At 39.1% G+C, this 14,334-nt stretch overlaps 1 protein-coding gene and 1 long non-coding RNA gene across 2 annotated transcripts in view; one reads left to right on the top strand and one right to left on the bottom strand.

Annotated features, from left to right (window-relative positions):
• Positions 1-4,484, top strand: part of SPOCK1 (SPARC (osteonectin), cwcv and kazal like domains proteoglycan 1) — a 547,123-nt gene extending 542,639 nt beyond the window's left edge. Inside the window, exons 9-10 of the mRNA XM_060091966.1 lie at positions 3,700-3,837; positions 4,294-4,484. Coding sequence (XP_059947949.1) covers positions 3,700-3,837; positions 4,294-4,484 — 329 coding nt within the window. The remainder of the gene's footprint in view (positions 1-3,699; positions 3,838-4,293) is intronic.
• The window catches only part of LOC132485439 (uncharacterized), a 204,595-nt gene that overhangs the window by 3,435 nt on the left and 186,826 nt on the right, over positions 1-14,334 (bottom strand). The window lies entirely within an intron of this gene.

Below are 14,334 nucleotides of genomic sequence, written 5' to 3'. Positions count from 1 at the left end.
ATAATTAGTCAAAGATGAAATAAAGTAAAACTACAAAACATTTAGACCTGAATGAAAATGAAAGCACTATGTGCCAAAAACAGAGAAGCAACTAAAATGAAACTTAGAGGAACATTCATAGCTTCAAATGCATTTCTGGAAAAAAAAAACAAAACTAAAATTTCAAATCAAAAAGGTATAAGGACAACACAGTTAAGACTAAAGCAAAAAGAAATCAAGGGCCTCCCTGGTGGCGCAGGTGGTTGAGAGTCCGCCTGCCGATGCAGGGGATGCGGGTTCGTGCCCCGGTCTGGGAGGATCCCATGTGCCGCGGAGCGGCTGGGCCCGTGAGCCATGGCCGCTGAGCCTGCGCGTCCGGAGCCTGCGCGTCCGGAGCCTGCGCTCCGCAGCGGGGGAGGCCACGACAGTGAGAGGCCCGCATACCACAAAAAAAAAAAAAGAAATCAAATAGACAAAACTTTGACAATGTGAAAGCCTCAAATAGTCTCATGAATTTAAAAATGGGCTGTAACCTCAGATATAGATGAATAGTATAAATTTGTAGTTCTCAAACTTCACAGTTTGAGAACTACAGAAACACTTGGAGAGTTTATTAAAGCATAGTTTGCTGGGCCCCACTCTCAAAGTCTTTAATTCAGTAGGTTTGAGGTGGGCTCAAGAATTTGCTTTTCTAAGCAGTTTGTTTCCCACTGATGATGCAGCTGCTGGTCCTGGGCCCACACTTTGGAAACCATTGCTATAAACCAACTTATAGCAATTACGAAAACCTAGTTGAAAAGGATACTATGAGTATGGGTCATGAAGAAAAAGAAGACCCAACAGGATTAAAAACAAAAACAAAAACACATTAATTTTAAATCAAAATCAAAATACTAATGTCACCTCCTAAAATAGGCACCAGGCTCAAAATATTTTTATGGGTGAATCCATGGAAGAGATCATTCTCATTTTATACAAAACATCTGGAGTACAGAAAAAGAAAAATACCTGAATCACTTTACAAATTAGTTGCTTTGATACAGAAATTGAAGAAACAAAACTATATGCCTCTATCACTCAGTAACATAGATGCAAAAGGATCAGCAAATTGAATCCAATATATCATGACCAAGTAGTATTTATTCCAGGAAAGCAAAGATATATTTTTAAAAATTGTGCCACTCATTAAAAGCATATAAAGGATAAAAAATCCTATGATTCTCTCAAGTATTAATGTTATTGAATCAGGAAGGAATAGAAAATCTGAACAGACTGGTTACTAGTGAGGAGATTGAATCAATAATCAAAAATCTCCCAAGAAAGAAAAGACCAAGAGCAGATAGCTTCACTGGTGAATTTGACCAAATATTTAAAGAAGAATTAACACCAGTCCTTCTCCAACTCTTCCCAAAAAACTTCAGAGGAGGGAACACTCCCAAACTCATTTTATGAAGCCAGCATTACCTTGATACTAAAGCCAGAAAAAACACTACAAGAAAAGAAAACTACAAGCCAATATCCCAGATGAATATAGATGCAAAAATTCTCTAGCAGCGCATTAAAGGAAAGGAAGATGTAAAATTTTCTTTGTTTGCAGATGATACGATTTAACCAATGAGGTGAAAGATCTCTATGCTGAAAACTGTAAGACATTGATGAAAGGAATCCCATATTCACGGATTAGAAGAATTAATATTGTTAAAATGTCTATACTACCCAAAGTCATGTATAGATTCAAAGCGATTTCTATAAAGATCCCAGTAGCATTTTTTTTTACAGAAATAGAAACATAATCCTAAAATTTATATGAAACCACAAAACCCCCAAATAGCCAAAGCAACTCTAAGAAAGAACAAAGAAGAACACTTCCTGATTTCCAGTTGTATTATAAAGCTATAGTCAACAAACAAGGTTGTACTGGCATAAAAATAGACACATAGAGTAACAGAACATAATTGAGAGCCCAGAAATAAACCCATACATATACAATCAACTAATATATTCAAAAGTCAGTCTCTTCAATAAATGGTGCTGGGAAAATTGGACATTCACATGTAAAAGAATGAAACTAGACCCCTATCTTACACCACTCACAAAAATTAACTTGAAATTGATCAAAGATCTAAATGTAAGACTGGAAACAATAAAACTGCTAGGAAAAAAACAGGAAAAATTTCTTGACATGGGCCTTGGCAGTGAGTTTTTGCATATGACACCTAAAACACAAGCAACAAGATCAAAAATATGTGGGACTACATCAAACTTAAAAGCTTCTGTGCAGCAAAACAATCAACAAAACGAAAAGACAACCTATGGAATGAGAAGAAATCTTTGCAAACCATATATCAGATAAGGGGTTAATATCAATATATATAAAGAACTCATACAACTCAATAGCAAAAACAAACAAAAAATTCCACAAATAATTCAATTTGACAAATGGACAAAGGAACTGAATAGACATTTTTTCCAAAGAAGATATTCAAATTGTCAACAGGTACATGAAAAGGTGCTCAGCCTCACTAATCATCAGGGAAATGCAAATCAAAACCACAATAAGATATCAGGTCTGTTAGAACGGCTGTCATGAAAAAGACAAGGGATAACAAATGTTGGCAAGGATGTGGAAAAAGGAGAACCCTTGTGCACTGTTGCTGGGATTATAAATTGGTGCAGCCCTATGGAAAACAGTATGGAGGTTCCTCAAAAAATTAAAGATAGAACTACCATATGATCCAGAAATTCTACTTCTGGGAATATATCTGAAGGAAATGAATATTCTACGTCAAAGAAATATCTGCACACCCATATTCATGGCAGCATCATTTACATTAGCCAAGATGTGGAAACAACCTAAGTGTTCATCAATGGATGAATGGCTAAAGAAGTTCATATATGTTTATATATATGTATGTATGTGTGTGTATACACACACACACACACACACACACATATGAACAGAACATCATTCAGCCCGAAGAAAGAAGGAAATCCTGCCAATTGTGATAACATGGATGGACTTTGAGGGCATTATCCTAAGTGAAGTAAGTCAGAGAAAGAAAATACTGTATGATCACTTGTATGTGTAATCTAAAAAGAAACTTTGAGACTGGTGGTAAACACAGGCAGAGTATGGGAAGTGGGAAAATTGGATTAAGGTGGTCCAAAGGTACAAACTTCCAATTACAAGAGAAATAAGTACTGGGATGTAACATACAACGTGATATCTATAGTTAACACTGCTGTAGGGAAGATATGAAAGTTGCTAAGAGTAAATCCTGAGAGTTCTTCTCACAAGGAAAAAACCTTTTTTTTTCTATATGAGATGATGGATGTAAACTAAATTTACTGTGGTAATCATTTCACAATATATGTCAAATCATTGTGCTACACACCTTAAACTTATCCAGTGCTGTGTGTCGATTATATGTCAATTACATTTCAATAAAACTGGAAAAACTTCTGAAATAAAAAGTTATTAATAAGAGTAGAACCACAGGGAAAAAGAGAACTCATCCAAGAAGGAATCCTATATAACCTTGAGCAAGTCCTAGGGCCCTGTAATTTTGATTAGGTAATAACCAAGCATGCCATTCTTTCTTGCTGGCTTTGCAGTAAATACCCTGTCTGATGTGTGAGCCCTCTTGTCTATTTTTGAGGGCATTAACTCTGAGTATCTGTGCACTTCTCTGATTCAAGTTGGACCTTTCGTTCTCCCAGGAGCGTTCATACCTCGGTGTAATGAGGAGGGCTATTACAAAGCCACACAGTGCCACGGCAGCACAGGGCAGTGCTGGTGTGTGGATAAATACGGGAACGAGCTAGCTGGCTCCAGGAAACAGGGTGCTGTGAGCTGTGGTGAGTAAGGCCTGCTGCATCAGCCCCCAATGACCTCTGGTGACTTATAGGTACTCACTGTATGAGGATCTGGGCAGAAGAACTTGTAGAGGTCGTTATGGTCTACAGTGAGTGAGCTTACAATGGAGATAAAGTAACCCTGAAATCACATGAGATAATGCATAGCTAGTTTTCCGAGTGCCAGGAGCTCACTATTGCCAATGAACTGGACAACAGTTTTTGACAGTCAGAAACGGTTGCAGGCAAAGAGTGACTCAGATAAACCTCCCAAAAAGGTAGAAACGTCTCAAGAATTCTGGGGCTCATATTAGAATAAAGCTTGTGGTCCATGCCAGGTAGACAGGGATACTCTCATGTTCAGAAGGTAAATTGCATGATTTTGCCCTACAGTTAAGGAAGTCGTGAGGCATAAGCAGAAACTAACCTCAGATCTTTTCTTCCTTCTTAATGTTTCAGAAGAGGAGCAGGAAACTTCAGGGGATTTTGGCAGTGGCGGCTCTGTGGTCCTGCTGGATGACCTAGAGGATGAATGGGAGCTGGGACCAAAGGACAAAGGGGGGAAGGTGCGGGTGCACGCCCGGGCAGTGACGGAGGATGATGAGGACGAGGACGACGAGAAAGAGGACGAGGTCGGGTACATATGGTAGTCCCCACAAGGAGGAGGACACGAGGTTCGCACAACACTGCAAGTCACTTCCTGTTCCTGCATTTGTATCTAAGACGCCACGGCACATGGCCTCTTCTCCATTGTTGCCCTCTCTACCCAACCTAAGGTTCGGAAGACAACTCCTTGTTCCCAGAGCATTCCGATTTTGCATACAGAGTGTGGGAAAAAGGGTGTTGTGTTTTATATCTTAGACAGGGGAAGGCTGGCTGAATTAGAGCCTCCTTCCCTCCCGTGAGTTTTTTGCAACAAGCATGTGATTTATGTGGGATTCTGACAGTGCAGGGAGCCCCTACCCTCAAACGTCAAAGACCCTTTGCAATCACCGACACTGGTGGTTAGTACAGCATGGTTCCCGGCTTTACCGTGTCTAAGTGATTTTCTTGTGTCCTGTCGATGTTGTGGAAAACACACTGCACTGTACCTTGTTCCCACTGCCCCCCAACACCCCTGGTGTCTATTATTACAAGTTAGTTTTTCACATTACTCGATCTGGCTTCTTACAAACAACAGCCTTAATTCAGTCAAGAGTCCCTTTGGGGAACTGATCTCCTTTATTAGAAAAGGTGTCTGGACGCTTCTCTCTGTATGTACATAAACATGTAAGTACGTACAGAAGAGACTATACACACCTCTCAGAAAAAAAGGGTTTGGGTATCTATTAAAAACTCATTTGAAAAACAATTACACATTTGTCAGCTTGTCCAGACCTGGATCATCATTTCTGGAATAGGAAATGTGTATCAAAGTCCTTTTTTGCACTAACAGTTGGCACTTGTAGCCTGCAAACTGAGGAGGCTGCTTCTGTCTGCGGCAGCAGAGTTATTGGAAGCCTCTTTGATTTGGATAAGCCTCTGTCTGCCTAAATTGCTTTCCTCGCAGAAGCCATGCGACTCCCACGTGGGCAGCTTCACCAGCCATCTCTCTCATTTCAGCTCAAGCCCCCCTGGGGCTTGCAGCAGTCCTGTCTGCAGCAGACCCCTCCCTTCCTACCTACTCAAGGGCTTTTTCTAAGGCATGTACACATACCCTCTGCTCTCTGAGAAGACAGTCCCTCGCTGTTCCTTAGCAGAAGAAAATTCAGGATTCTTAATGTTTCAGTTTTGCCGCTCTCTATCCACATATAGTGATGAGGCTATAAAAGCTCTACAGATTTTTGATCGCTCATCATTTGTAAAGAATCTCAGATGGAGGCCTAGAAAGAACTCCATGACAGCACATGGGAAGCTAGGGCTAGATTTTTAAGAGCTAGTCCTGCCCTCATCCCCTCCCCAGCACAAGTGTCAAGGTACTAATGAAGAAAGCCCTTTACCATTGCGTTTCTTTTCCCTAAGTTAACTCATGATTAGAGTCTATCTCCAAATTTGGTAGGGTCATCATCTCTATAGTCTTTAGGATTTCTTCCCCTATCAAGCTGGCCCCCATACAAGTACCAAAGAGTAGTCTTCAAAGTGGCCCCATTTAGCTCAGTACAGGGCCTTAAGCTCCTGCCCCACCTGGTTTCCACCCACATGGATGCCCTCATCAGCCAGCCAGCAAGGCTCTCTTGCCCACATTTGTTTTTCTTCCCTTCCTGAACTCCAGCTAGTCCACAAGGAGACCACATAAACTCAGGCAAAAAATATACTCAGCCAAACCATGATTACAGCAGCAGCTGACCAGCCCTTGCTCCAAACTGACCATTTGTTTATACTTTACCAGCCCACCTCAAACTAGTATTTTCCAATCCCTGCATTGGCCAGACCCAGTGGCATTATCCCTGGACTTGGCTCAGATGGGACATGAACTTACTTGATACAGCAAACTCAGTTGGCCTGACAGAATGAGTACAGCCAGGACCCTAGGTATCGGGTGACCATAGGAAAGCTCTGCATTGGGATCTCAACTCCTTCACCTCTGTTTCAGTTTTTGTTTTTGTTTTTGTCTCACTTGAACAAAACTCTGAGATGATAATTTAGAAAACAGGTGCTTAATTGCAGCTAAATTACAATCGAATGTATAAAAGAATTGAGACATACTAAAAAAATCTCAGTTTAGACCATCAAAGAAAACCATGGTTACTATCTCCTGTGAGCTTGGAAAAATGCCTAAGAGAACAAATTAAAATCGACAAACTGATTTCACTTAGAGAAAGTTCTAGGAACAGAGTGAACCGCATTGATTTTAATTTGCCTAATTATCTTATGACAAGTGTCAAATTAAGATGACACTTAAAGATCCTTAGCATTAACTTAATGATGGAGAAGAGTGCTCACTAGTCAATTCCCAGGAAGGTAATGAGATGCTCATTTTCAGAGACATTCCAAGAAGACATTTTGATTCATTAAAATATTAAATAAAAAGCCCTCCGAAGACTGGAACCCCAAATCAATGGAGCAACATTAACGCCACTTTTCATGCCTCACTTTGGCAAGACAGCATTAGATTTTTTTTAAAGGTACTTTGCATAAGTAGTAAAGATGTGATATTTTAGTTACCTCATCCTTAGAAGAATTTTTGCTTTCCTCTTTTTTGGCAGGAGCCCTTTAGCTAGTGATGGAGTATACATAAAAATCTTGATTAAAAAAAACAGTACTGTGATAATCATTCCCTTGTTGGAGACAGATATGGAGTTGAAACTTCACTGGCTCATTTTTGGAACCTCCGTAGTAAATAGTTTTATTCTTATTCCATAAATGGTTCTTTTATTTGATACCATTTCCTTGGCATCTAAGGTAAGCCCCAGAATTTTCTTCCACAGTGGTTAGTTGTCTACCATATTACTGTCTTTTTGTTTCCATGAACATTCTAGGCATGGGAATACCTTCATACTGAATTCGAGGTATTATATCATGTCCTCCTCCTTTATTCCCATTTTCCCATGCCCAGCAGTGAATGACAGCGTGTCTGTCCAGGTCTGCCCCTCTCCTCTTCATGGGATGCCATCTACAGTTTTGTTTAGTTTTTACCTTGACCACACTGTACAGTAACATCCAAGAGCCCTTTCTACAGTGGGTGGTTTTGGTCTTTTTATACCTTTTTCTCAAAGTCACTGATGTTTGTCTCTGTTCAATGTGTAGCATTGTAATGAGAGCCCTCCAAATCTTGAGTGTCAGTTTGTTGTCCCTATTGTAGATGAAATAGTGAAGTAGAAAAACCTAGTAAATTCTGAATGCTTTCCCACATAGACTTATCTGGAATGTGAACACGACTCTTTGGTTAATAGTAAATGCTTAACTGTAGTCCTGAGTAGGTGCATTTCTGTCTGTCTCAATAAATTTTAATTTGTCTGCAACATCTGAGTGTTTGTGTTTTGTTACCTTGCACGTGCACTTGCCAGGCCATGTCCACACATGACCTCTGGAGAACAGTATGGGCAGGTCAAGGGGATCACCAATGCAGGGCCCTCTGTGAGGCCAACCTGCTGGTGCTCCAGCCTGTCCTGACCCCTCTCAGCACACCCTGGCACATCCATGCTCTGTGCCCCCTTAGCCTAGAACCTTCTCACCTGACCCCTCTTTCTGCTGCTTTCTCCTCTCTCAAGCCACAACTTTCTTAGTCCTTATCCATCAGATTTCACTGTTGTCATCCTGTCTGCAACCTTCAGCTTTTTCAATTCTTCTTCTTCCTTCCCTCCCCAGTCAGTTATTCTCCAATTCTCTTGGGAAAACAAAAAACAAAAAAAACTCCTTTACAGGGACTCTGAGATGTCCTCAGTTTATGGCTGAACACACCAGATGCTTGTCAAACATCAGAAAACACCCAAATTGGAACAGGAATTATTTCCTTTCCACCTTTATCCACATTAAAGCCAGAGTATCTATGACTTAATTATACCCTGAGTGAGTAATTTCACCACCAACCGAGGTAGAAACTATCTTATGAATAATTCTAATTCTTTACCCAATGGACTGCATCTTACAGACAATTTACAGATTGACAGTTCAAGGAAAGGTGCTTCATAAATCCACAAAATAACTAAGGTCAGAAGAACAGTGGCCAATATGAAGCCTCCAGGGTAGGTACAAGGTATCTTAAAGAGCAGCTGGCATTTGTGGACACTCCCAACATTCCTCTTAAATCCTCAGATTTACAGTCAAACCCCACATGTCTCCTCAAGTTGTGTCTTCATGGAAGCCACCTCTGTCCGTTAAAGGCCAGGACCAAAGGAATATTAGTTATATAGCATGATAAAAAGGTCCCAGTCCCTCTCAAAATTCTGGGTCAGTTTTCAGATTTGCTTTGACAAACTGATTCAAGGAAAGAGGAAGATTTCAAAATTTATTCATTCAACGAGACTTCAAGGTTAATTAGAAGATTTGTAGATATATAGATTAATATATGATGGATGGATGAATGCCACTATGGGCAGGCACCACATTCAGTGCTAGGAATATATCAAGAAAAGTGAGTAAGGCCTAGGGGGTCCTGCTCTGTAAAGTTATCTCCTTGAAAAAGACAAATAACTAACTGTTACCGTATGGGTTGATGGATATAATAGTTGACACCAATGTACTGCAGCCTTGTTTAAAGCTCACCTTTCTTGATTTCTCATATCCATTATTCCCTGATTTTCATCCTACCTCTCTGGCTATTCCTTTTAGGTCTCCTGTATTTCTTTTTGTTCACCCAGTTCTGTTCATACAGGTGTTCCTCAGATCTGCTCAGATCTGTGTCCCTGGCCCATTCCTCTTTAATTTTACATGCTCTCTCTAGACAATCTTATCTACATCAGTGGTTTCAACCAACTCCTCCACTTAGAGAAGCCCCAGTCTACGTTTCAAGTGCAGGTTTTGATTCCATTCTGAAAAAGTCACCTGACATTTAGATAATTCTACTCAAATTTCCCATTAACACCTCAATTTTAAAACTTAAAACATCAAAATGATAGAATGAAATACAGAGTGAATATGCCTATGAAAATAGGAGTCAGCAAGGCTTCTTTAAAAACAATTCCTAGCAAATGTGAGCCATAAAGGAATAGATTAATAAATTTTCCTCCATCAAAATTAATAGCATGTCATGAACAAATTTAAAAGATAAATGGGAGACTAAAGAAGATAATGAGGACATAAAACAGATGAAGGATTAGATATAAAATTTTTTAACTCCCACAAATCCATAAGAAAAATAGAATTCAACAGACTAATGGGAAAAGATAAAAACAAGTGAGCCATGGAAGACACACAGATGGCAAAGAAACCATGCCTAACCTCACTCATGATCAGAGAAACACAAATTAAGCAATGATCCCTCAGTTTCACTCAGAAAAAAATCATGATCATGTCAAGTGTTGTTGAGAGTGTAGTATAAGGAACACTCTTACACACTGTACAGTCCAATCAGCCATTGGAGGGCAGTTTGGTAATAGCTATATAAGTAAAAGTAAATACCCTAGGACTGAATAATTCCACTTCTCAGTAATTACTCCTAGAGGAAAAAAATCACACTAATTTACAAAGATACATGTAAAATGTATGTATATCCATTGTAGCATCATTTGTTAGAACAGGAAATTTGGTACAAAACTAAGTATCCATCAGTGGGCAAAATGGGCAACTCAACGCTCTGGAATACTATGCAGCAGTCAAAAATAATGAAGTAATTTCATATGCACTGACTTATCAAAACTTCTAAAACGTCAGTTGTATGAAGAAAAAAACCAAGTGATAAAGAGTATGAAATATGTAAGTTAGATATATAAAAGGTTATACAATCCACTTTCTCTGAGTAAATATGGAAATACAAAAAACAAGGTCTGAAAGGACACACACCATGCTGGTAGCAGTGGTGACCTCTGAGGAAAGGACTTGGACTTGGTCTGATCAGCCTCATCTCTATGTTTGACTTTTGCTTTTTATCATGAAAGCAATACACGATGTCTTGTATGATTTCAAAATAATTCATTAGCTTCCTCTTCAAGACTTCTCCTCACACACTCCATGACTTCAGGAATAGCACCACCATATACCCCTCTCTCCCCAACTCCCAAACTGTAATAAGTCACCAAATTCTGTCAATTCTTCTTTCTAAATATCCCTTCCTCTCTATCTCACCACTGCTGTCATGGTTCTGACCACCATCCTCTCTCTCAATTGTCTTAGGAATTTTTTTAACCAGTGACCCTGCTTTATTCTTGCCCAGCTCCAATACATCTTACATGCTGCTTCTGCCAAAGTAATTTATTCTCAAAGGCAAATCTGATCATGTCACTGCCCTACTAAATTTTCAAGGTTTCTCATCACTGTCACAACCAAATCTAAATTACTTGGCTTGGCAAATACACTCCTTTGTAATTGATCCCTTTCCACCTCTTTGTCTCCTTGCATTCCTCACATCTCAAATTCTAATCTTTTTCCCAAGCACCTCCACCCTTCTCAAGCTTCTGCCTGTGTTCCTGATAGTTCCTTTATCAAAACAGCCAGGAGTACCAGCTCAATTATTATTCCTCTAGGAACCCTTTTCAATTACTCTGAGAATTACCAAGCACTCCTCCCCTTTTCTCTAGAACCCTGTAACTCCAAACCAGTGCTTGGTAACTGCCATATCCAATTCTCTCATCAAATATGAAGATTTCAAAAGCCAGAGATAAAGCAAAATGGCAGACTAGGAAGCTCTAAACCATCATTCCCCCAGAGAGACATGAAAAATAACCCAAAACTGGCTAAGATAACCTTATAGGAACACTATTAAGTGGTTAAAGTCTACAACAACCAAGTGAACACCCAAGCAATAAAAAGCCACATTCAAAATGGTAGTAAATTCCATGGTGTTTTTTTTGTTTGTTTTTTTTTGTGTGTGTGGTACGTGGGCCTCTCACTGTTGTGGCCTCTCCCGTTGCGGAGCACAGGCTCCCAACGTGCAGGCTCAGCGGCCATGGCTCACGGGCCCAGCCGCTCCGTGGCATGTGGGATCTTCCCGGACCAGGGCACGAACCCATGTCCCCTGCATCGGCAGGCGGACTCTCAACCACTGCGCCACCAGGGAAGCCCTCCATGGTGTTTTACTTGCCCTGAACCACTGCTTCCCCAGTGCATAACGGTCTTGATCTGGAGGAGGTGGCAGCAGAGTTCCTAATTCTATCCCATGAACCAGAGGGAACAAAAAAGACATTTTCTGCAATATTCTAACCTATCTTGGGGCTTCCTAAAGGACAGGACTTTGTGATGCCTAACTCAAAGCTCAGGCAGGGAGAAACAGCTAGCACTGCTCATGAAAGCTGCAAGGTACTAGAGACCTGCAGATACCTGAGACAGAAGAGTATGGGTAAAGTGAAGTAAACTCTTTCGGAAATTAAGACATTTAAAAGCAACTGTGTACACAGGAGAATCAAAAAATGCTGCCCACAGGCCCAGGCAAAATGCATGCTCAGCTAAGACACATGAGAAAACCTTACATCTTCACCTTGGACTGATCCCAAGCCTCAGATATGACCAATTAATTAGTGAAGGACTTCCCTGGTACAGAACTGGTATGCAAAGTCTGAGAAAGGTGGATGTTTTTTCCAAATGCCCTATTTTTCACAAGGTACATAAACTATCAGGAAAACATGGCCCATTCAAAGGAAGAAAACAAAGTGGCAGAAATAATCCCTGAAGAAGCAAAGGCAATGGAATTTAAAACAACTGTCATAAATATGCTCAAAATGCTAAAAGAAAACATGAACAAAAGACTAATGGAAACAAGGAAAATGTTACATGAACAAAAAGAGAATATGAACAAAGATAGAAATTGTATATATATAAAAACAAATAGAAATTCTTGAGCTGAAAAGTAGAACTGAATAGAAATTTTCAATGTACCGGTTTGACAGCAGATTTGAGCAGGCATAAGAAAAAAAATTGGTGAAAAAAATCAAATTAGGACATATGACATCATCAAGTCTGAGAAGCAGAAAAAAAAAAAGAAGAAAAGTGAACAGAGCTTAAGGGACTTATGAAATGCCATGAAGTAGACCAGTATATACATTATAAAAATCCCAAAAGGATAAGAGAGGAAGGGGTAGAGAGATTATTTGAAAAAATAATGGCTGAAAATGTGCCAAATTTGAGGAAAGACATGAATTTGCACATCCAAGCAGCTCAATAGACTGGAAGTGGAGTAAATCCAAAGAGACACACACCAAGACACATCATAATCAAGCTATTGAAAGAGAGAGAATCTTGAAAGCAATAACAGAAAAGTGATTCATCACATACAAGGGATCCTCAGTAAAATTACCAGCCAATTTACCAGCAAGAAACCTTGGAGGCCAGAGGCAGTGGAATGAAATTATTTAAAGTAACAAAGAAAAAAGAAAGAAACATAGCAACAAAGAATTCTATAACTAGTAAAAATATCTTTCAAAAAAATTAAGACACTGTCAGATAAACAAAAGCTGAAGGAGGGATTCCCTGGTGGCGCAGTGGTTGAGAGTCCGCCTGCCGAGGCAGGGGACATGGGTTCATGCCCCGGTCCGGGAGGATCCCATGTGCCACGGAGCATTTAGGCCCATGAGCCATGGCCGCTGAGCCTGCGCGTCCGGAGCCTGTGCTTTGCAACAGGAGAGGCCACAACAGTGAGAGGCCCGCAAAAAAAAAAAAAGCTGAAGGAATTCATTACCACTAGACCTGTCCTATAAGAAATGTTAAATGGAGTCCTTCAGGATAAAATGAAAGGAAGCTAGACGGTAACTCAAAACCATATGAAGGTATAAAATTCTCTGGTAAAGCTAAACACATGGTCAAATATTTTTTAAAAGTATTGTTGTAACTTTGGCTTTTAACATTTTTATTTTCAACAGTATTTAAAAGAAAAATGTATAAAAATCATTATAAATCTATGTTAATGGGTACACAATATAAAAGGATGTAATTTGGGACAAGAATAGATAAAGGAGAGGTAAGAAGCTATAAAAGGGTAGAGTTTTATATGCAAGTGAATTTCAGTTGTTACCAATTTAAAATAATTTTTATAATTTTAGAATGTTATATTAATCCCCATGGTAACCCAAAATAAAATATTTATAGAATATTCAAAAGAGGAAATGACAAAACAAGTAACTAAACCCAAAGAAGGCAATAGCAGAAGGAAAAAGGGACATAAAGAAAAAAGCTGTAATACATGCAGAAAACAACAAAATGTCAAAGGTAAGACTTTCTCTATCAATAATTAACTAAGTTTAAATGGATTAAATTTCTCAGCCAAAAGGCACAGATTAGCAGAATGGATTTAAAAAGCAAAAACAAAACATAATCCATCTATATGTTGTCTACAAGAGACTCACTTTAGATATAAGGGCAAATATAAGTTGAAATTGAAAGGATGGGAAAGGTATTTCATGAAAACACTATTTGAAAGAGAAAGGGTGGCTATACAGGTATCAGACAAAATTGACTTTAAGTCAAAAACTCTTACAAGAGACAAAGAATGGCATTATATAATGATAAAAGGGTCAATTCACAAAATAGATGTAACAATTAAAGACATATATGCAACAAAAATTACACCTACAAAATATGTGACAAAAATGTTGATGGACTTGAAAAGAGAAATAGATAGCCCTACAATAATAAGTAGAGACTTCAACAGCTTATTTTCAATAATTGATAGAATTATACAGAAAATCAATAAGGAGAGAAAGGACTTAACAGTATAAACCAATAGGACCTAAGAGACATATACAGAGCACTCTGTCCAACAACAGCAAAATACACTTTTCTTACATGTGGACCTGAACATTCTCCAGGATAGACTATGTGTTAGGCCACAAAACTTGTCTTATTGTTTTAATATTTTACAATGTATAAATATTAAAATCATACAGTATCTTTCCTGATCACAGTGGAATGAAACTAGAAGTCAATAATAAAAGA

Source organism: Mesoplodon densirostris, chromosome 3 (genome assembly GCF_025265405.1).
Source record: "Mesoplodon densirostris isolate mMesDen1 chromosome 3, mMesDen1 primary haplotype, whole genome shotgun sequence".
NCBI lineage: Eukaryota > Metazoa > Chordata > Mammalia > Artiodactyla > Ziphiidae > Mesoplodon > Mesoplodon densirostris.
The sequence above is the reverse complement of the archived record's forward strand: the minus strand, read 5'-3'. Positions and strand labels throughout refer to the sequence as shown.